At 43.9% G+C, this 24,804-nt stretch overlaps 1 protein-coding gene across 1 annotated transcript in view; it reads left to right on the top strand.

The window, feature by feature from the left end:
- The first annotated feature begins 11,731 nt into the window (after positions 1 to 11,731).
- Positions 11,732 to 24,804, top strand: part of TBKBP1 (TBK1 binding protein 1) — a 166,007-nt gene continuing 152,934 nt past the window's right edge. Inside the window, exon 1 of the mRNA XM_068264146.1 lies at positions 11,732 to 12,468. Coding sequence (XP_068120247.1) covers positions 12,235 to 12,468 — 234 coding nt within the window. The 5' untranslated portion in view covers positions 11,732 to 12,234. The remainder of the gene's footprint in view (positions 12,469 to 24,804) is intronic.

Raw genomic sequence — 24,804 nt, 5'->3', positions numbered from 1 at the left:
ACACAGCTGACTTCAATTCATAAACCCTGTTACCGCATGAAAAGCAACAATTACCGAGCAGTAAGGTAAATTACCACCTTGTGCAGTGAATACCTCCAGCAAATGTCAGTAAATGTCAATTCATAAGGATTAGAGCAGGCCGGTAATGGCACGGAGACTACCGACTGCTATGAAGAGGTGATAAGACAGAGATAAGTGCAACGATTAATGGAGACTCAACAGAAGCAGTGAGACACTGGCAGCAGCAGAGCGATAGGAACAAACAAGACTTCCCCGAATACCCTAGGCTGCGTTTTTAAAGGGTACCCGAAGTGACGTGACATGATGAGATAGACGTGTATGTACAGTGCCTAGCACACAAATAACTATGCTGTGTTCCTATTTTTCTTTCTCTGCCTGAAAGAGTTAAATATCAGGTACGTAAGTGGCTGACTCAGTCCTGATGCAGACAGGAAGTGACTACAGTGTGACCCTTACTGATAAGAAATTCCAACTATAAAACACATTCCTAGCAGAAAATGGCTTCTGAGAGCAAGAAAGAGTTAAAAAGGGGAATTTCTTATCAGTGAGGGTCACACTGCAGTCACTTCCTGTCTGAGTCAGGACTGAGTCAGCCACTTACATACCTAATATTTAACTCTTTCAGGCAGAGAAAGAAAAAAGGAACACAGCACAGTTATTTGTTTGCTAGGTACTGTACATACACATGTCTATCTCATCATGTCACATGTCACTTCGGGTATCCTTTAACCTCTTGGGTACCTGTTTTTCAGATATATATTTGCTGGAGGTGAATATCAAGCCTGGCGTGTGTGAAGTTGCTTGAAGTTCTTCTACGTTGTGGCAATTAAATATAGTGTTTAAAAAGACTAAGATAAATTCAGGGCAAGGAGAGGCAGTAAAACTACAGATCAGTTTATTTCGGCGCCCTCATAGCAGCAATGCTATGATGCGCGCAACGCGAAGCAGTAATTCGGGGCTCTGGCGGCTGCCAGACCCCGAATTACATCTCCCTCCGAGTTGCGACAACTTAGAGGGGGATTAGTACTTAACGCCGCCTCGGAGTTTAGCGGCAGCGGGGAGAGCCGTCATTCGACTTTTCCCGCTCCGAACTGAGCGGTGCCGAAATAACCCGTAAAACTAAACTCACAGAGGTGCCGAGTGTTGTTTGTTTTGCTAGATGCTGTAACTCCTTTTTCTATTGCCTGAGGAAACGGGCGCTGACCCGTGAAACGCGTTGCTTTGTTTTATCTGGAGTTCGTTAATAAATAGACTGAATGTACAGTCGTGTTGTGTCTGCTTGGAGGAGGTAAGTCCACCACTGCCTCCTCTAATTACCAAATTTTTGGCTTTTAAGCTCTTTTAAAACCCCTTTTATCTTTTTGGCGCCTCTGTTCTCTCCTATGTAAAACTAAACATGCACATCTAAACTGAAGCTGGGATGCTTCTTTTATTGTAATGCTATCTCTGCACTACAGAAGTCTAAAATACGGAATGTGGTATTTTCCCTCCCAGATTTTTTTTACCGTAAAACCCTTTATGAATCGAGGCCATTATGCGTATTTTGTGGGGGAAACATTGATATATTTTATGTATTTTTTTTGGGGGAAAATGCCAATCGCATGCATCCTGTATGAAACACTGCCACATTATGTGTATCTTGTGGGAAACGCTGCGTGTGTGTGTGTGTGTGTGGGGAGGGGGGGGGGTGGAACTGCCTCATTTCCAGCCACAATGTTTAGGAATGATTGTCTTAGGAAAATCTATAAAACCATTTAAATAAGAGTTTTAAGATGAAAATAAAAGTAACCCATTTTGATTTAAATAGATGCTATCAGCGGAACGAATAGTGTTAATAATCCTCCAGAAGATTAAAAAGAGATTGACAAATCTGTAAAATGTATTGAAAGATCCATTAAAATGCCCAGTAATGGTAGAATCTCGTTTTTTCAAATCGATTCTACTGATTTGATCAAATTGATTAGCAAGAATGTTGTGCTGTTAACTATTTGACATTCCTGGACGTGAAACTCACGTCTAGGAAGCCATGTGCGCTCCTGCGCTTTCCCACGGCCAATCACGCGCGCTCCCGGCCCGCGGTTTGTTAGCCAGCGAATCAGTAAATCGGGCTATGGTGCCCGATCACTGATTCCTCTCCCCCGCATAAAAAGGCGACAGCTTCTCTCGGAAGCTATGCTTTTTCTGCTTCCTATGTTCCCCTACGTCGCTCTAAGCGTACGTGTTACGCTTAGAGTGACGTCACTGTAAACAAACTCATGGCTGCCATCTTGTGGCCAAAAAGTAAACTACATCTAAATGTAAATAAAAATAAAAACACATATTTACAAAAAAAAAAAATACAATTTCAATCCCACCCTCCCAAAAATACCCACATAAAATGTTTAACCACCCTGGCGTTCTGATTAAATCGCCAGGGTGGCTGCGGGAGGGTTTTTTTTAAATAAAAAAAAAACTATTTCATGCAGCCAACTGAAAGTTGGCTGCATGAAAGCCCACTAGAGGGCGCTCCGGAGGCGATCTTCCGATCGCCTCCGGCGCCCATAATAAACAAGGAAGGCCGCAATGAGCGGCCTTCCTTGTTTTGCTTATATCGTCGCCATAGCGACGAGCGGAGTGACGTCATCGACGTCAGCCGACGTCCTGACGTCAGCCGCCTCCGATCCAGCCCTTAGCGCTGGCCGGAACTTTTTGTTCCGGCTGCGCAGGGCTCAGGCGGCTAGGGGGGCCCTCTTTCGCCGCTGCTCGCGGCGAATCGCCGCAGAGCGGCGGCGATCAGGCAGCACACGCGGCTGGCAAAGTGCCGGCTGCGTGTGCTGCTTTTTATTTCATCAAAATCGGCCCAGCAGGGCCTGAGCGGCAGCCGCTGGCGGTGTTGGACGAGCTGAGCTCGTCCAGACCGCTCAGCTGGTTAATTAAAAAAAAAAAAAAAAACACAAATATTTACCTAAGGGTCTAAACTTTTTAAATATCTATGTAAAGATGAAATATTTCTATTTTTTTTTATTATAAGCTTGTAAATAGTGATGGATGCAAAACGGAAAAAATGCACTTTTATTTCCAAATAAAATATTGTCGCCATACATTGTGATAGGGACATAATTTAAATGGTGAAATAACCGGGACAAATGTGCATATACAATACGTGGGTTTTAATTATGGAGGCATGTATTATTTTAAAACTATAATTGCCGAAAAGTGAGAAATAATGAATTTTTCCGTTTTTTTCTTATTCTTCCATTTAAAATGCATTTACAGTAAAGTGGCTCTTAGTAAAATGTACCCCCCAAAGAAAGCCTAATTGGTGGCGGAAAAAACAAGATATAGATCAGTTCATTGTGATAAGTAGTAATAAAGTTATAGGCTAATAGATGGGAGGTGAACATAGCTCGGATGCATAAAGTGAAAAACGACTGAATGCGAACTGGTTAATAGGCATGACCTATCATTTCCGATCAATTACCACGGTGGGCTGTGGGATTGTACTGTTAATAGACATTTTTAGGTTGTTTATTTTGTTACCAGATTGAATCTAATAACCATAATCATATCCAAGAAAAAATCCTTCATATTATTTTGCAAAATATCAGTTTGACTTCTTAAAATAGAAGGTGTTGCTTGCAATTATTCAGCTTTATGTGAGTGAAAAGGCACTCCCACGATGCATCACTTCTCAATATATACAAATAATTTCTTTGTATCCCTGAGAGCCATACCCGCAGGTGTGGAAGTGTGCCGTTTCATACCCTATCTTTAAAATACCTGCTAAGCCTCCAGAAAAAATGGGAAGTCTCAGAATAAGTTTGATACTTTTCTACTCTATTATCAATAGAGATGGCCCAAACCTGTGATTTTCGGTTCGCGAACTTCCTCGAAAGTTCAGTTCGCGCGAACTTCCGCGAACTGCACTAGACTTCAATGGGGAAGCGAACTTTGAAAACTAGAAAAATGTATGCTGCCCACAAAAGAGATGGAAAAGATATTTCAAGGGGTCTAACACCTGGAGGTGGGGCATGGCAGAGTGGGATAGAAGCCAAAAGTCCCGGGGAAAAATCTGGATTGGACGCAAAGCAGCGTTTTAAGGGCAGAAATCACATTGAATGCTAAATTGCAGGCCTAAAGTGCTTTAACCACTTGCGCACTCATAACGCGCGTCGGCAAAGTGGCAGCTGCAGGACCAGCGACGCAGATCTGCGTCGCAGGCTGCAGGCTAATTAATCAGGAAACAGCCGCTCGCGCGAGCGGCTGCTTCCTGTCAATTCACGGCGGGGGGCTCCGTGAATAGCCTGTGGGCCGCCGATCGCGGCTCGCAGGCTAAATGTAAACACAAGCGGAAATAATCCGCTTTGTTTACATTTGTACAATGCTGCTAACAGCAGCAGCGTTGTACTAGATCAGCGATCCCTGGCCAATTAGCGGCCGGGGATCGCTGTCACATGACAGGCAGGAGCCTGTTAGAGGCTGCACAGGACAGATCTGTTCCTGTGCAGCCTCGGATCTCCGGGGAAGGGAGGGAGGAGAGGGAGAGGGGGAATCCTGCGGTGGAGGGGGCTTTGAGGTACCCCCCCGCCAGCCACATGCAGGCAGGAGCGATCAGACACCCCCAGCACATCATCCCCCTAGTGGGGAAAAAAGGGGGGGGGATCTGGTCGCTCTGCCTGGTGTTTGATCTGTGCTGGGGGCTGCACAGCCCACCCAGCACAGATCAGCAAAATCAGCGCTGGTCCTTAAGGCGGGGGGGGGGGGGGGGGCTAAAGGCTGGGTCATCAAGTGGTTAAAACATCTTGCATGTGTATACATCAATCAGGGAGTGTATTTAGAGTACTGCTTCACACTGACAGACCAAACTCTACTGTGTAACGCACCACAAACAGCTGTTTGTGTAGTGACGGCCGTGCTGGATTAGTGCGCACCATGGCGAGAGTGAGGCCGTTGCGGTTTTCAAGCCCATATGGTCGCCGGGCTGAGGTAGCTGCATGACAGAACACAGTGACTGTCCAGCCGATCAAATTTGGTCTGTCCACCAGGGCCGGTGCTACCATAGAGGCAAAGGGCCCCAGGGCCCCAGAGCTTGTAGGGGCCCCCAGTGGCTACAAGAGGAAAAAAATTTCAAAACGACCTTATAGTTTTTGAGAAAATCAATTTTAAAGTTTCAAAGGAAAAAAAAATACACATTTAAAAACATGCCGACTTTAATGGTTAATAGCAAATCCACCTTAAAAGCTAGAAACCTTAAATTTGCGGGATATGTTAAGAAGATCATTGGGAATAAGAGGAAAAACAATTTTTCAAAAAGACCTTATAGTTTTTGAGAAAATTGATTTTAAAGTTTAAACGAAAAAAGTATACTTTTAAATGCGGTAAATGTCACTTTTAGTAGCAAACCTAATGGTAGTGTAATTTTACATGTATCAAAAGAAAGAGCAATACATTTCCTGACGAGGTTTCCAGGGGGTCCATATGCAGCCGCAGCGCTTTGGCCAGGGATCGCTATCCAGCCGCAATATGGCTGTATGAAGATCCCTGGCATTTTTTCCTATTTTCCCAATTTTTTTTTTATGTTTTAATTGTGGGGTCCCCCCTCCTGAAACTTTTTAACTCCTTGTCCCCCATGCAGGCTGGGGTAGCCAGAATGTGGAGCTCCGACCGATTGGTGCTTCACACCCTGACTATACCAGCTGCAAAAAAGGTCCCTTAATGCAGATTTTTGTTCCGGGGTATCTGTTGGGGGGCCCCCCAGGTTTATTTTGCCCTGGGGCCCCACTGTTGCTTAAACCGGCCCTGCTGTCCACAATGAAGCAACAACCTTATTATCATGTGTGTGCCCCCCAAAACACTCATATAGCCGTCGGTCATTGCTTCATTGTGATACGCAAGCCCCTTCACCCCGGCAAGGTAATGATCACGAAGGGGAATTGGCATATGTATATGCCTTTTGTTTTGTTGTTGCAGCTGCAGTGCAACCATAAAAATTAGGCAATCATGCACACGTACCAGAAAAATTATTATAGCGGCCGCTGCTAGCAGCAGCCCTAAAAATTCAGGAATCCACCTGGAGTCCTAGACCCTGTTGGTGGTGGCGGAGAAGGCAGTCAAGCGGTCTGCAGGCAGAGATGCTGTGTGGGGGCTGACTTAGTCTTCGGGCAGGCCTGAGCGTGCTTTGCAGACCAGGCATTCGTGGTCAGATGGACCCTTGACCCCAACACTGTGTGCCAGAGATGTCACCACTTGCCTTTCAACATCACGGTACAGTTTAGGTATCGCCTTTGACAAAAAATTGCGGCCTGGTATCTTCCACTGCGGTGTGTGGCTTTGCCTTTGTGTGCTGCTTTTCCTCAGGTGGTCATCCCATTGCAGTTTGTGCTTTGTAATCATGTGCCTTCGTAAAGTAGTTGTCCTTACGCGGGTCTTGGTCTTTCCACGGCTCAATTTTTCGCCCCCTATAATGCTATTGCGGCAAGGAAGGCCGTAATAGCAGCATAGGGGGAGATATTGTTGCTGGGAACGCGAAGAATCACTTGCATTCCCAGCCTGGTGGATGGTGACGGCGAAACCGGAAGTAGCCGCCGGCGTGGACGGGAGGATCGGAGGGACACGGCGAGGGCACCGATCAGCTGCAGGTGGCTGAGCGAAGCCCCAGGTGAGTAAAACTCATTTTTTCCGGCTTAAGGTTCACTTTAAAGACAGGAGATAAGCTTAGTGAATTGAGGCCAATATAACTTTCAGTATAAAGTTCAGTTAATTTATTTTTAAAGCTGCTGGTGCATTTTATTCATAACTGTTGTAATTCTGTTGTGAATGCAGCCACCAGTGATTTCTGACCTGTGTTTCACCGCAGGACTCATCAGCTGAAGTCCTGCACAGCCAGAGAATGTTTACATAAATGTATCAAGTAAAGAATGTGTACACAAGATAAGCTTAAAGGGATACTGTAGGGGGGGGGGGTCGGGGGAAAATGAGCTGAACTTACCCGGGGCTTCTAATGGTCCCCCGCAGACATCCTGTGTTGGCGCAGCCACTCCCCAATGCTCCGGCCCCGCCTCCGGTTCACTTCTGGAATTTCTGACTTTAAAGTCAGAAAACCACTGCGCCTGCGTTGCCGTGTCCTCGCTCCCGCTGATGTCACCAGGAGTGTACTGCGCAGACACAGACCATACTGGGCCTGCACTGTGCGCTCTTGATGACATCAGTGGGATAGAGGACACGGCAACGCAGGCGCAGTGGTTTTCAGACTTTAAAGTCAGAAATTCCAGAAGTGAACCGGAGGCGGGGCCGGAGCATCAGTGAGCGGCTGCGCGGGCACAGGATGTCTGCGGGGGACCATTAGAATCCCCGGGTAAGTTCAGCTCATTTTCCCCCGACCCCCCTACAGTATCCCTTTAACAGCAGTTCTGATACAGGTTCTCCCTGCAGAAGAAAGAGTAATGCTGGATACACACCATGCGTTTCCGCGTTCGATGTGTCCGTCGATACGCATCGATTTGATTATTTCCGACATGTCCGATTCAAGCTTCGATGGATCGTTAGGTCGATTTGCCATACTTTACATGGCAATCGACCTAAAAATCATCGAAATGCATTTGGAAATGCTCGGAAATAATCGAATCGACGCGTATAGACGGACGCATTCGACACGGAAACGCATGGTGTGTATCCAGCATCAGCCCTGTGATGTAACCCTTTGAATGCTGTTTTACTAAAAACAAAACATTGTGTTAGTATATTATATGCTGTAAATAATCTTTTAGAGCAAAGAAGAAATTCTGGGTTATATTCAGAGCAGGAGGAGGAAGATATGTCACGCTTCCGTGCGGAAGCTGAGAAAGATGAGGTGTTCTGTGTTAGTCAACTACATCCTGACAATATTGAGGGTTGATGGCACGTGCCTTCATCTGAACACTGTACTTTGGTTGAGGGCCGCACAAAATCATGATAGCGCGACCTCGAACAGACCTGCCAGGTGGCCTGCCTCTGCCTTTTGTTTTGTCCATATAGGGGGAGAGGAAGTGAAAGGTATGCAATAACTTGACTAATACAATGTGCATTCACACAGGTGCAGTTAACAGGTATGCACGGAATGGTATATCACACTGCGTGCGCCCACATAGGTAGGTGGGTGCACAGTGAACAACAGGTAGGTATATGCAGTGATGGATATTACAATGTGCACCTGTCACACCCACAGATAGTCACTGAATGTGCTGGGCCTGGCAGTGACACACACAGTAGGAATTACCAAGGCTGTCTATGCAACACAAGTGTCAGTGGGACACACACACACACACACACACACACACACACACACACACACACACACACACACACACACACACACACACACACACACACACACACACACACACACACACACACACACACACACACACACACACACACACACACACACACACACACACACACACACACACACACACACTAGATCACAAGAACAAGATTAGCTCTTAAAAGAGCTGTTGAGGGGTGCTTTTTTTTTAGCAATAAGGATCAGCAAGGAGCAAGCTAACAAGCCTACAAAAGCCTAACTAAGCTTTCCCTATGAGAGTCTGCAGCAGCTTTCCCTTCTCTAATTAATGCAGGCACATGAGTGAGTCCAAAGCCTGACGCTGCCTGCCCTTTATAAGGGGGGAAGTGGCTCCAGGAGGGATTGTAGCCTGATTGGCTACTGTGTGCTTGCTGACTGTGATGTAGAGGGTCAAAGTTGACCTTCATGATGCACTATGGGGGCGAACCGATTGTCCGGAAAAGTTTGCGGTTCTCCGCAATCGCGAACCCCGGAAGTTCGCCGGGAACCGTTTGGGCCATCTCTAATTATCATACCTCCCAACTTTTTGAGAGGAGAAACAAAGATACTTAAAAGAAAACCTAGAGATTAAAAAAAAAAACAAAAAAAAAACTGTTTAACTTACTTGGGGCTTCTACCAGTCCCCCCTGTGCCCACACCGTCACTCCACGATGTTCCTGTCACCTGCAGCGGACCTCTTTTAACCGGACGTGCGGCCTCCATATCACACTCCCGTGGACGGCAGCACTCTGCGCGGGAACAATATGGAAAATTCTATACTGCGCATATGCAGCGATCAAGAAAACATGCAGCCGGGGGCCATGCATGCACAATGGCCATTGACTCGCACTGCTGAAAGTGGGGCACTGCGGGCAGCTGGAGCATCGCGCAGTGACGGCCCAAGCAGAGGGCAGGTGTAGGGGGCTTGTAGAAGCCCTAGGTAAGTTAAACTGTTTGCTTTATGGTACCCAAACACGCTACAAAAATCTCATAGTTATTTTCGAGATACCATACACAAATGTTCAGTTTGTCAGAAAATCCGGAAAAATTATCAAATATACATTTTTTTCCAACATGTTCGATCAGATTTTTATCGAAAAAAATGGGATAATTGTTTGGGGTTTTTTTGGGGGGAAAAGGGTTGTTTTTAACTTTTATTCGGTTTGATTGTTTTAGTCGCATAAACAGTAAAATCAAATGTTTTTATTGTACTGTGTATGGTTACCATTAGGCTCACTTTAAGATACGCCCCTGTCATACCTCTAATCACAACCACACTCCTTGCCACGCATACTACAAAAATTAATAAGCAAAATATGTAATTTTAGAAAACTAACTACACTGATCTGGTCCTTTCTATAATCACTAGTTTTCTTTCACATTAACATTTTTTTAATTAAAGGAATTGTCAGGCATAATATGCTGCCCCATGACAGACTTGCTGGAGGCTTCCTCCAGCCCCTTGCAGCATCTCCGCTTGCAACCGCCGGCCCCGAGTCCCTGCCGTTGCAGAGGCCGACCTCCTCTACTGCGCCTGTGTGAGCGCTGCTGTCAATCAAGTCCACATTGGGCTCTATTCATAAAAGGTTACCGCAAGTTTTCCGCTCAAAACAGCGGATTTTCCCGTTCATTTAGCAAAGTGGGCATTCATAAAAGCTGTTCCCGCATGAAAATCTACAATCCCCCAGCAGAGCGAGAAATGTCCGCCTTCTCCAGTGTTTTTCTAGATTTATCTAGAAAAAAGTAACAAAATGGCCATTCATAAAGTTTAGAGGAAGCGGTATGTGGACGGGAAATACCGCTTCCTCTGATTTTGCGGATTACATACAAGTGAATGGGACAGACCTCCCAGAGAGAGCAGTGCACGAAGGGACTCTGCCGGCTGAAGTGTTTCCGCATGCCTTCCGACAGCTTACCGCCAGCTTTCAGCGGGAGATCTCCACTCTTGCATCGCAGCTGGCAAGATTTTTTTGAATGACCACCCAGAAGTGTAAAATACCGCTGCGGTATTTTACCTCTACGAGTATTTACGCCACAAGTTTTTTAAGAATAGAGCCCATTGTCCGCAGTGTACTGCGCAGGAGCAGTAGGTTTGCGCCTGCGCAATATGCTGCGGACAACGTGAATCTGACTGACAGCGGCACTCACACTCGCAGTAGAGGACGACCTCGAGGTCAGTCTCTGCAACGGCGGGGACCCCGGGCCAGTGGCTGCAAGGGGAGATGATGCGTGGGACATGTTGGCTGCAAGGGGCTGGCGGAAACCCCAGGTAAGTATATCATGGGGCAGCCAATTATGCCTGACAGACAACTTATTTAAGAAAAATATCAATTTAAAGGATAGGAATAAAGTGTGGAACACATTAAAGCGGACCCAAACCAAAAATGTTTTTAATTCAAAATATTTAGTTGCACCACTCTGACACATACAAAGATAAATAAACTCTCCTTCAAGCCTATGAGCATTTCAGTGACTGCTTTTCACCCTTCTCTTTTCATAACTTGGGTTATACAGGTGGCAGCCATTAGCAATTCCTCCTTTGCTGGACACCATCTACTCCACCAGTTTGCCGGATCCTGTCCCGGCAATTTGAAAGGAAGGGAGGGGTTTATCCAATAAATGTAAAATATTTTATATTTGTTATCATGCAGCTGAAAAAAGGCTGCTATTTATTATTATAATTTAGAAAATAGATTTTATTTCTGAAATCTTGTATTTTTAATTTGGGTCCATTTGCACATCAGTCCTGAAAGAGGGACAAACAATGGGAAAGAGGGACAGAGGGATTTGGTTTCCAAAGAGGGTCTGTCCCTCCCAAAAAAATAACAACTTGAACGGTTGATAGGTGCTGAAAAGCTATTTTGTAGACTAGATGAAAATTATCTCCTGAGATAAAACCCAGGAAAAAAGTTAATAAAGTTAATGCATAAGGGGGCGTTATTGTTTAAAATAAGTCTCGTCAGTATGCTACAATTTAATGGATACCTTTGTGTAGTCTAGAAGCACAAGGTAGATGCTGGTAACCTTTCACACCACCTCCCACACTACTCAGCGTGATTTACGGGTTCTTCACAATAGCTGCAATAATATGTATATATATACAGGGGGATTTGAGGGGAGGATATTTTTAAAGTGCCTGTAGAAACATGTATGATGTAAATTATTGCTCGCTGTCTTTGGATTGATTGTGGGTGGATTACATACGAGTGGGAAACAGCAAGCGCTTGCCCTGATCCCATTGCTTGTGTCTCCTCGGCACTCGGCATCACTCGCACGCTGCAGTTATCATGCTGGGATACGAGGCTGTATCACAGGGCTGCTGCAAACCGTCTTGAAGAATCCCTGAGTCGGTGATTCAGAGGAACTGATGTCATTGTGTCACGGGGTGTGCAGACTGAATGGAGAGGAAAAGAGGAGGGCTCTGGGAAGGAGAGGAGGGAGCATGGTGATACAGCAGGACGATAGCAGCCAGTCCTTTACCATAACAAACGAGATGGACCTACAAGGCGAGACAGCACAGCTTCCTGTGTATTTGGAATAGTGGTGAGTGTGTGACAGATTAAATGTGCACAGCATCAGCACCATTGCATCTCTGCTTGTCTCTTCCCCAGCTTGGAACAGGCCCCCGGCTCCTACATGTGCAATAGGGCACCACTGAGGAATTGACCCTTTGGCTATTTGACAGCTGTACTTGAGCTTTCGAGGATATGTTGTGTTGTCCAGTGCATGCATAGAAGTTGCCATAAACCATCCTATCTGCTGTGGTCAAGACTTCCAGACTGTGCTGGCTCTAACTTCCCGCTACAGTGGAAACCCCTTGCTTGTGGGACACGTCCAAAGGAACACTGCCGTCCTCACAGGGCGCAGTGTGCAGCGGGAACCACGCCACTTGGCTTCTCCCACTGCACCTGGCCATGGACTCAGTGTTTGGCGATGACATCAGCATCATTGCACAGGAGACACTGGCGCAAGAGGAAGAAGAGGAGGAGGACTGGGTTGATAGTCCCAATACTGACCAGTCGGGGGATATGTGTTCCGCTTCCCATTTTGCCTTGATAACTGCGTATGGAGACATTAAAGAACGTCTGAGTGCCCTGGAGAGAGAGAATGCAACATTACGTAGGAAACTCAAAGTGTACGAGATCAAGGTGAGCGTCATCACTAGTTATTATGGCCTGCATGTATGACATCACAAAGTATGTCAAAAAAGCTACTCAAATATAACCGCCAACGTGCCATAGGTCATCATGTAATCACTGTTCACATAGGACAGGTAAAAGGGGAGGGACTTTTTCATTACAAGTTTAGAGGTCACGTACTATATCAAAGACCAACAACCCATGAGTAGCAAAACAGTCTGTGATCGATAATGAATGTTATAGGTGATATAGGGTTAATATTTAATAGTTCATAAACAAAAAACAAGTTTTGACAAAATAGAGGGTATATGAGGCCTATGGTATAATAAAAATAATCAAGACAGGACAGTAAGGTCATCAAATGATACCATAGTGGTAGCAACAATGTAAACGAGATTGGGGTCATGCAATGCTGAGAGATGACTTACTAGATTGGTATAAAGGTCATCAGTAACAGACAGACAATTATGAAACATGGTTAATTAAAATTATGATAGCTTGAATTAGAAAACAGGTCATATTGGTCAGGATAGTAATAGCATGAGGGACATGTGAAACAGGGATGGGTACATTAAATAAGTTTGCATGGAAGGGAATAGAGAAAAGACAGAATAAGTTGTAACTAATCTTGTACTAGCAATTGTTATACTTACTAGATAGTCACCAACCAGCAGAGATACACCAAAACCTACAGCAGGTCATACAGCAGGCAATTAATGAAACCCAACATAGCACAGCAGTTAATAGGTATACTGTCAATCATACAGTACAGTGGAGATTTGTGGGAGATTCACACAGCAGATCACATAATAGAACAATTGTAGGGAAAATACGTTATATTGATGGATAATGTGACATACACTGAAAACTACCAGATAAAGCAGTAAACAATGCTTCAGATGCTACAACAGACCTTGAAATAGGTCCGTTTCAGACACCGTGGCCATGTAATGCTAGAGTGAGCTAGGATGATGGGGTCATATAATACAACAGCGATAGTCTGGACAGTTACCAGGCACCAGTGCACATACATTCAGTGCAGAAGTGATACAGGCAGACAGTTATGTAATTGGCAGGTCTTCTATAACAGCAGACCTAGAGGCAGGAAAACAGAGCACAGGAGAAGCACATAACAGCTGCGCCTGGCACTCAGATGCCATAGACTGTGGGAAGGCATACCAGATCAATGATGGATTCAGAATCTTGACAAATCAATGGGAAGGTTATGGGAACAACACTGATGCACACACGTCAATAATAAAGTACTATAGTCAAGTAATAGTTATGGGGAAGTCATTATCTGACTGAATTCCAATTATATTAATGCATTGATTGACATACATGATTAGGAGAGGCAAGTTACCATTCCATTAGATGCAAAGGTGCAGTATTATAGCAATCACAGCTATATTACCAGTATAAAATGAGGCTTGCAAGTGCCTTATTGCTAAACAAAGGGACGGTTGTAAAATGCAACAATGAATATAATAGATCAGTGATCAATATCAGACCAGAGGCAAGGTGCAAAGGTTCACCAATCCATAGCAGAGACCTATACTGTGCAGGTTATGTAATACAACATTAGAGAACATGACACCCTAATTGTCAGATGCCATATAACAGATTGCTGATACTTATAGTTAATGCCACGGCAAAGAAAAAGACATCTGACAGCAACAAGAAGCCTACAGAATGCAAAGGAATTTAATGTGACAGACTGAAAGAGCAGAGTTATTAGCTGCATAGTGTTGGGATTGCAAACACCAAGGTGCTGGAATAGGACATGGCTGCATGTGTGATGAAGCTGTGGTGATCAATAACAGTGGTGATCCCCCCCTAAGTTATCTTCTGCAGAAAATGAAAAGAAGTCCAGCTATGTCATATTTAAGCTATGGCATATGTTACTGACAGAAGTCATAATATATAAACCCATAGTCATCAGTCAGACTGGCGATTCCAGTATCCAGTATACCGGCTGCAGGAACAACAGGAAAGGTGCAGCTGAGGGGTGACTGACAGGGTGATATCTGCAGCCCCCCCATCTGCGGCTGTTGTAGGGCTCTGTTATGTGCTCCAGCCCTGGCGGGCCAGAATGCACACGTAAATAAACTGGACTTCTGACTGCTCAGAGGGTGGAGTTGAGAATGCCGGCTTAATAATTAGATATCCGTCTAAAAGGTATTACATCCTTATAGAGCAGGGGAGTACATCACACAGCAAGGGACTGTAGGCAATGCAAGCATTCTTTCTGTGTGTCGGATTTATAATTGCAGTCAGCTATCACCTGGCTGCATTCAGCCACCATTCCTAAATCAATACCTTTTTGGGGGGAGATCCTGCCATAAACAAGCACTTTTGGGTTGCCTGAACATGCATGGTTATAAGTGGGCAGGCAGATACTTCTTGTTGGGGAATATGACTGACTGTCTGACACACACCTAACACAGCTGACAGTTATTTCTGCCTGACATCACTCAGCTGGGGGTGTCATCAGCAGTCTGCTCTGCATAATAGCAGCATCGCTGCCCCATAAAGCAGTTATATAGCACTTCCGCTGTCTGTAACCTAAGCTAGACTGGACAGTTAGGGATGATTCACATCAGAAGGGGGATGGCGATGCGTTTGGCAAAGCGCTAGTGTCACCCTATGAGGAGGTACCCAAAGCAGCATTGCGATTCGGTTGAAATCGCAAGCAAGCTGCATGTAATATTTATTCTGAGCGATTCTGCTTGAATGGATGTGCAACAACACACATTCATTCAAGAATTGCATTGCAACATTGCTAAATGTTTTGCGATTGTTATTTTGCGAAGCGATTTTAAGATCGATTTTTGAAGGAATATGTCTGCGCATTCTTTCAAGCTGAATCTCTGAAAAATGATGCATGAGTGGGGTTGTGATTCATAACCGCTCTGCAGGGAGCACATATGTAGAAAATAGTACTACTGTGTAACTTCAAGTGAACCAGATGAAGCACTCTCATGTATTTTACCATATATATCAGTGGGAACATTAGAGAAAACACCTACCCTGCTTTCTATTTCATCCTTCACTGCTTATCCTGCTTGTTATCAGCCCTGATAAAATCCCTACCTGAGCATTCAGTCTGGCTTTGCTCAGGAATCATTATAGCTGAGTCATTATAGCAGAGCCAGAAGGGGGCAGGCTTGGGCTTGAAAAGACATCAGAGAAGACAATCTCGGCTGTAATGATTCCTGAGCAAAGCCAGACTGAATGCTCAGTTGGGGATTTTATCAGGGCTGATAACAAGCAGGCGGAGCAGTGAAGGAAGAAACAGAGAGCAGGGAAGATGTTTACTGTCATGTTCCCACTGATATATATGGTAAAATACTCGAGGGTGCTTCATCTCTGGTTCACTTTAATTTGTAGTCACCAACTTCAAATTTAACAGCATGTTTTATTAATTCATGAGCAAGGGGAGTGCATACATTTGCATACAAAATGTGCATAAACCTGCATCAGTGCAGAATTATTTGCATCTCATTGACCATCCCTACTAGTGACACAAGTACACATCAAGCTTTATTCTTACAGCATAGATGTTATTAGCAAATTATTATATGCAGCAAAAATTGATGGTACCCCCAGTGTTCATACCTTTTCCCAGGGCTGTGGAGTCAATTTTGGGTACCTGGAGTCGGAGGTTTCACAAACGTTGGAGTCGGATGATTTTTGTACCGACTCCGCAGCCCTGCCCTTTCCCCTGACCTTTACAGCCTGGGGGCCCATCATGCAAGGGTCATAGAACAGCTGTGGACAATCTTCACACCCTTAAAAAGTGTAGCCACAACAAAAATATCAAATCTGATGGATGGACCCCTTTATCGGAGGAAGTGAAGGGGCCCCTTTCTGCTCTGGGCCCTCCTGCGGTCATACGGGCTGCTTCCCTGTAGTTACGCTCCTGTGTATATCCGATTTTAAAAATACAGTGACTGTTTTATTGCAGAAGCACAAATAACTTGTGTTTTTTATTTGGTTTATCTCATTTTTGTAGGCACTGCTATTTCTGTATACATAAGTTATTTATGATATCTGAGAAATAATTTTATCATATTTTCTCTTTTAATTACAGTTTAAAGTCATTAGGAGTCTGTGCATTTTTTTCCCCCAACTCTGACTATAGATACCCAAAATTTGCGCCGACTCCTCTATTCTGACTCCGACTCCACAGCCCTGGTAAATACCATGTCTCCTGAAAAATAAGACCGGGTCTTACATTAATTGTTATGGTACAAAAGATGCATTAGGGGCTATTTTTAGGGGATGTCTTATTTTTCCATTAACAATAATCAATAATCTACATCTAACACCCCCCCCCAAGGAATATATATATAGGGTTTATATCTCCAAACCCTGAAATCCATCATATATTTCTCATAATTGACTCTATTTCCTTTTTCCATGTACAACAATCTACATTTATCAAGAGCCAGCTTGGCACTTGCCAAACTTTAGGGCCGATTCATACTCGGCGCTCTACCCGCGATCGCATTCGGCTTCGCGATTTGTAGGTGAAATCTTGCGCAATCACTGTGCAATCGCCCCTGAAATGCTGCATGCGGCGTGTTTGCGATTGATCGAAAACGCAAATGCTGCTGTGTGAATGTTTCCACAGGGATACATTAGTAGCAGCGCTTTACTGATCGCCGGCGAACATCAAAGCGAGGAAAAATCACACAGTGTGAACTAGCTCTTATAAGGTATTTGCAAGATGATTTGCATATTAAGCAGTGATGCATTGTGGGACACCTCAGAGCTCTTTCCAACCCGAATAATCGCAAATACCTTCTGTTTTAAGAAGGCAAACTTCTTTAGCAGGTTAGTAAGGAGGCTTCTTTCAGTCCCTTATACACTCCTAGGAGTTCTGGCTCACTACGAGCTGTGCAATCTGTAACGCAGGGTGTTTCAAGTGCTACCCCATAGAGCCATATTAAACCATGCCATACACTGATGAGGATCAACCAATCGGAAACAATCTGTATGCATGTTGGATTAGTTTGGCTCTGTAATATTAACAAGCTGACACATGATTTCATTCCCGCGGTTATGGGGGTGTGTTTAGCTATCAGGACAACAAAGAGATGATCTGCATATTCAGAAGTGATGCATTCTATTGCCAATTGATCTCTCTTTTTTACCTCTATACCGTAGCTACCTGGACCCTATTTAAATTGACTTTTTTATGAACTTTACGGCTTATTTTTGGAGTATGACTTTTTTTCAGAGAAACGGTAATATATAGTTTTTTTTAAAAAATACACTTTGTCTCGGTAAGACTTGGTTCACATGGACGGCGGTGAAGTTTTGCAGTTAGGTGACTTTCAGATGGGCAGCTGACAGGCAGTGAATTCACCCCTCGTCAGCTGCTCTCCTGCACCTGCTGGGCACTTGTTAATTCTCCGTACCGGCGTTAGACAGGCACCCCCCCCCCCCCCTCCATAGAATCACATCTGAGCGTGGCCACAGCTGGGTTCAGACATTTGTCCCAGTTCTCTGCTGCACTGTAATACCACCACGTGTCAGCGCTTGACACACATGGGCCTCGATTCACAAAGCGGTGATAACCCAGTTATCACGCCTAAAAGACTTTAGGCGTGATAACCTTTTCACCACTGAGTTATCACCGATTTTTCCTGCTCTTCGCGCGAAGTTACCGCGCGTACGCGCGTGAGAGCGCGCGCAAAGTCCCATAGGACTTAATGGGAGCTTCGCGCGAAGCGTCGGGTGTTGCGCGCGCAATTACGCGCGTACGCGCGTACGCGCGGCAACTTCGCGCGAGTTTCTTCTTATCATGCCTAAAGTGACTTTAGGCGTGATAAGGGCCTTTTTTTTTTTGAAACATGTTTTATTAACATTTTCATTTTCAACCACATCATAGATCAAGGTTACAGTACAATCAGACCCTTACATTTGGCAGTTATAGTCAAAAAACCACAACTTTATGTATACAGATAAAGACCTTGATCCAGAAAAGATCACCCATCCCTCCCCTTTTCCCAAGGCCCCTCCCCCCTCCCTGTCTCTCATCAAGGTTCGTGGTAAGCATGCCGGCAGCCTTATTATAGATAATATCTTATTGCAAATCTCATTTGGTCAATCATTCAATGGTAGGATGGTAGGATGGTATTTGAGAGCTCCTAGCGAGTCACTTAAGTCTTCAATGCAGTACCAAGTAGTTAGCACAAAGTCCTTCATGAACATATTTATCTCAGAGGTCGTAAAAGTGTCTATGATGTAATTTCTCCATATTTTGAAGAACTTTTTTGACCTTTTTTCTACGCTTTGAGAGACCTGCAATTTTTCCAAGCTGAAGAGTGATAGAAGTTCCTTTTGAAGCATTTTCAGCGTGGGTGAACATGGCTGTATCCAAACTTGAAAAATGACTCGCTTGGCTGTAGCTAGTATAATATGGAAGAGTTCAGAGGGATTTTCATATTTATTCTCATTTTGTATTGCATGATGATGGAATAAACATAATAGATAAGACTTTTTGACTTTTTTCTTACATAGCTTATTTGCATATTCTATTACTTTTTCCCAAAAATGATCTATCTCTTGACATTCCCATATACAATGCTTTAAACTTGCATTTTGTGCCAGACATTTTGGGCATTCTGGTTTATAGTGTGGTGGAGGGTGTGTATATTTGATATTAAACGCATATTTAGCTCTATGTAGGAAAAGTAAGTGAGACGTTCTATGCTGTTCATTTACTATATAAGATCTATATGTAGCTAATCCCTGAATAATACCCTCTCCTATATTTTCCGTTTGGAAATCTTTATTCCACGCTTTAAAACTTCCCTGTGTCATTTTTGATTTTTCTATTTCTACCAAGCAGGCTACTAGTTCCGATAAGGATTTTATGGGACCTCCCGGATTTATTAATTTGTCAAAGTTGTTTGGGAGCGCTATAGCTGAAACATTTGCCACGTGTGACTTTACAAAAGATTGTATCTGGAGATAGGGAAAAAAATCTGCTGCTGTTATTGAGTATTTTTTACGCAGATCAGCAAAGGACATCCACGTGCCAGTGTCTAAGTGTAGGAGGTTTCCCAATTTTGTAATTCCTTTTTGGTCCCACCTAGAGAAGAATTTCTGCGTGATACTTATCGGAAAATGGGGGTTCCCCCATATGGGCATATATTTGGATACCAAACAATGTACACCTAATAGTTTCCTGACTGCTCTCCAGGTTAATACCGTATCTCTGAAAATGACATTTTGCCTAAGTCTTACTGGGAGTTCTGTTGGTTTAGAGTGCAGGAGGCCAAGGAGCGACCAGGGTTTCGCAATTTCTGCTTCTAGAGTTAAATTTGAGCACTTACTTGTTTCTTTGATCCAATCCTGGACATGCCTAAGAAGCGCTGCTAAGTTGTATCGTCTTATATTTGGAAGATTTAATCCCCCTAATTGTTTGCTCATTTGGAGTTTTTTAAGAGCAATACGGGTTTTTTTTCCCTTCCACAGAAACTTATTAAAGGCAGCTTCCAGTGTCTGTATGTCCTTGTGCTGAATAAGGAGCGGGATTGTTTGCATGGGGTACAGCAGCCTTCCCATCGTTGTCATTTTTATAAGGGCTGCTCTTCCTGCTATACCTAGTGGCAATTTGTCCCATCTTTCCAGCTGGTTTTTAAGTTGCTGGAACAAGGGGACATAGTTTAATGAATATAACTGTGTTGGGTCCCTAGGAACTTTTATTCCTAAATACTTTATATAGGAGTGTGTTACTTTCAGACCTAGGGTAGGCCATTGTCTGGTGTCTGCCTGTTTTGAAAGGGGCATTAACTCACTTTTATCTTTGTTAATCTTTAACCCTGAAAGAGCTGAGAATTCCGTTAATATGTCAAATACTTTAGGTATTTGTGCCAAAGGATCCTTCAAGAAAAGGAGGATATCATCAGCAAAGAATGATTGTTGGATCTCCACCTCACCTACTTTTAGTCCTGCTATGTGTTTTCGCAGAAGCATAGCCAGCGGCTCCAGCGCTATATTGAATAGTAGAGGAGACAATGGGCAACCTTGCCGAACACCCCTTTGCATCTCAAGTGCTTCCGAGAGGAATCCATGTGTCATTATTCTGGCTTTTGGGCAGAAGTACATAGCTTTTACTGCTTTTAAGAAGGGTCCAGAGAACCTCATTTTCTGCATCACCCCCAGCAGCCAACCCCACTCCACACTATCAAATGCTTTTTCAGCATCCAGCACAAGGACAGCAGATGATTTATATGTTTTAGGGTAAGCACGCACGTGTTCTATTATTGTCAATAGTTTTCGTATGTTCGTGACCCCCGCTCTACCTCTTACAAATCCTACTTGGTTTGTGTGAATTAGGTCTGGCATTAACTGGGCTAAGCGTTCTGCTAATATTTTTGATAAAATCTTAGCGTCTTGATTTATAAGGGAGATGGGTCTATATCCTGCTGCTTCACATAAATCTTTTCCCTCCTTGGGGAGCAGTTTAACATAGGCTGTTGCTCCCGTTTCTGGATAAATTTCAGTTTTCATTATGTGATTAAATAGCGTGGCAAGGTGCTCAGCTACATCCTGTTTTAATATTTTGTAAAATTCAGCAGAGTACCCATCGGGTCCTGGTGATTTCTGGTTTGATAGGCTTTTAATCGTTTCCCTGATCTCCTGCACTCCTATCTCAACATTTAGTTCATTTATTTGGTCATCAGTGAGTTTCTTGACAGGTAGGGTGGCCAATGCCTCTGATAGATCTGAAATGTCAGGATGCGTGGAAGAATATAACTTCTCATAAAAATCTTTGAAGATCGTATTTATGACTTTAGGATTAGATTGAAGTTCCCCCTTTTGATTTCTCAATTGTAAGGCTTGTTGTGTTTTCCCCTTCAGCCTTGCCATGTTTGCAAGCAGTTTTCCTGCTTTTTCCCCAAATTTATGGAAGGTAAGATTTGTATATGGTTTTTGGAGCTCTATCTGCAATTTAAACCAGATATCTCCCTTCATTTTGGCTTCTTGCCATTTTTCTCTGCTGCTTTCCGACGGATTTTGTTTAAAATCGTTATACGCGTCTCTAATCTTAATCACTTCCTGGGCATAGTTTTTATGCGCCTGTTTTTTTTTACCAGATACATATGAAATTATTCTTCCACGCAACACTGCTTTCCCTGCTTCCCAGAAAAGAGCTGGATTGTGTTTGTGTGTATCATTTTCTAGTGCATATTCTTGCCACCAGAGTTTCAGTTTACTTTCAAATTCTTCATTTCCATATAGTGCCGTTGGGAAACGCCACATAATGTCTGTACCTCTGGGGAAGGAGTCCTCCAGTTCAAGCAGCACTGGGGAGTGGTCAGAAATTAACATATCCTCTATTGAGGATTTGGTCAATCTGGAAGCTAAACTACCATGTATTAAAAAAAGATCGATCCTAGATAGCGTTTTATGCGTGGGGGAATAAAAAGTAAACTCATGGTCTAGTGGATGCATGTATCTCCAGGTGTCTAGTAATGCACATGTTTCCAAAAAGGTTTTAATATATTTATCCCTGTATTGCAGAGCTTTTTTTGGATGACTTCTATCCTCCCAGAGATTCGGCACTGTATTAAAGTCTCCTCCCACAACTACCTTTGCAGTCTGTTCAGCTAAAATTTTATTTTGCAGGACCTGGAAGAATTTAGTATTTTCTATATGTGGACCATATACATTATATAAGATAATTATTTCCCCTGGTAGTTGCAGTTGCAATCTGGACCATCTTCCTTCTGCATCGTGTTCATGACTTAGTATTTTATAATTTAACTTTTTACTGATTAGATATAGAACTCCCGCTTTTTTATCTATTGCTGGTGAGCCCAATATTTCTCCTACCCAGAATTTTCTCATATATTTATATTGATCTATTGTTAAATGGGTTTCCTGGAGCAAGCAAATGTCCGGTTTAAATTTTCCTAGGTGGCGCAGTACACGGGACCGCTTGCCAGGGGATTGCATACCTTTGACATTCCAGGAAATTAGTTTCATCCTATCCCAATTGGGTTTTGCAGTTGAATGTATCCAGATTGCAGCTTGCTATATTTGTGATGAAAAACTTTTATACTTGCTGAGAGACTCCAAACATAAAAAACACCCTCTCCCCTCCCTAACCCTAACAAATTCCCCATTAATCCCTCACTGTCAGTGACTTCTCTTCTTCCCCACATGAATTTGTCCCTCCTTACCCCAGACTTTTAACAAGGAAACCAGTTTTACCCCATTTTCCCCGATCCTTTAAATGCTGGATGGCTCTTACTCTTAAATCTCTGCATATATATGTGTATATAGCTCTATTTATAATTGAGATTTTTCATCTTCACACAACCTGCTATCTACTGCCTAGGACTAATATCCCAGGTCAAATATACCTTTAAACATTATGTTATGTTATGTTATGTTAGCGCAGTTTGCACAGATAATTATATCTAGTCAATGGTTATACTTATATTTGCTTATCAGTTTTTAGTTACTTATAATGCATAGTAATTCTTAAAACTTATTATGATTCTGCGCCTTACATTAGGTCCTTTTGAATATTCGTGGTGGATTGTAAGTTCTCTTTGCCGGTTGCTATACCTAGTCGGCAGAGTCTGTTGGATTTTCAGCAGTATCCAGGCCTTCCAGAAAGGTTACCACTTGCTCCGGTGTGTCAAATGTATGGATGTTGTCATCGTGGTCTGTTACCTTTAGAACTGCTGGGTACATTAAAGCAAACTTGAGCTTTTTGCTGTAGAGAGAATTGCACACTTTGCCAAAGGCTTTTCTCTTTTGTGATACCTCTGCCGAGAAATCATTAAAGAGGCGTACTGTGTGGCTCCGTATGGTTAAATCTTGATCTTGTGCTCTGTATGCCGCCATTAGAGCTACCTTGTCTGCGTAGTCGAGATACCTTGCCATGACCATGCGTGGAAGCCCTTTTTTGTTCTTATTTCTTGGGGGGCCCACCCTATGCGCCCTTTCCACTTTGAGCGACGATGGTAGGCCCAGCAACTTTGGTATTTGTTCTGAACATAGTTCTTTGAGCTGGTCCGGGGGGATATCCTCTGTTATTCCGACTACACGTAGGTTATTCCGTCTCGACCTGTTTTCTAGGTCCTCTATGCGTGCATAGGCAGCTGTGTTATCATATGTGAGTTTCTCAATTTTAGTGTTAGCTGTACTAAGATCATCTTCACAAGCACTTATACGTTGCTCCACATTTGTAATCCTCTTTTTTTGTTCAGTAATGTCCTTTTTGATCACTTTTAGGGAGTTGGCCAGGGCTTTCTCTATAATGGCCTGTATATCAGGGGCAAGCACTTTTCCCACTTCCTCCGCCAGCTTTTTGTAATTTATATGAATGTCGCTCTGCTTACCCCTGTCCTCTTCTCCCTGGTCATCTGTATCACACTCTGTGTCCTCTCTCTGCGCACTTTCTTTCGTTTGCGCCCTGCCTGGTGTCGCCTTTACTGCTCCTCTGCCCGCCATCTTGTTGGGCCTGTCTTCCATGGGCAACTGCGTACTTGCGGTAGACCGAGTGATGTAGCGGTCCATGCAGCATCGGGTGCCTCTCGGTCACGTCCTGTGTCTGCGCCTCTGTGCTACCCAGCTCCCACAGATAGTTTTGTTGGAGATCGGGGAGGGTTTTTCTGGTCCTCAGTCGGAGCCTTCTCCTCTCGCTGCTGCCATGCGGGCGCCGGAACCGGAAGTCACGATAAGGGCCTTTTCACCACGGTGCTAACACTTTGCACCGCTTGGTGAATCGAGCCCATGGTGTTACAACTGCTGCCATTCGACTACATTAAAATCGTACCTGAACTGCTCTGGTCAGCAGCAGATGTGATGCTGAACAGCTCGGCAAGCACACATTTCTTTTGTCCATCTGAAAGAGGCATCAAATCTCCTCCAGCTTCCAACCAACCTCTCCCAACTGCCTGAATATTTGTACAAAGCAGTTGAAGGGCTTGTTCAGGGGCTTGATTCACTAAACCATGATAACTCATATCATGGCCCCGCTAGCGTTTTCACGCGCAATCGCAAATTTTCACGCGGAAATTTGCGTCTGCGCACAACAATTCACGATTGCGCGCAAAAACGCTAGCGCAGCCATGATATGAGTTATCACAGTTTAGTGAATCAAGCCCCATGAGTGCTTTCGTTATTTTTTAAGCGCTGCTGATTTTTAAAATCCCCTTAAACAACAAACAAACAAACACAGAACATTTATATTGCGCTTTTCTCCTGGCGGACTCAAAGCGCCAGAGCTGCAGCCACTAGGACGCGCTCTATAGGCAGTAGCAGTGTTAGGGAGACTTGCTGAATAGGTCTCCTACTGAATAGGTGCTG

Source organism: Hyperolius riggenbachi, chromosome 12, assembly GCF_040937935.1.
Source record: "Hyperolius riggenbachi isolate aHypRig1 chromosome 12, aHypRig1.pri, whole genome shotgun sequence".
NCBI classification, from domain to species: Eukaryota; Metazoa; Chordata; class Amphibia; order Anura; family Hyperoliidae; genus Hyperolius; species Hyperolius riggenbachi.
Note: the sequence above shows the minus strand (reverse complement) of the source record. Positions and strands in the feature narration are given on the sequence as shown.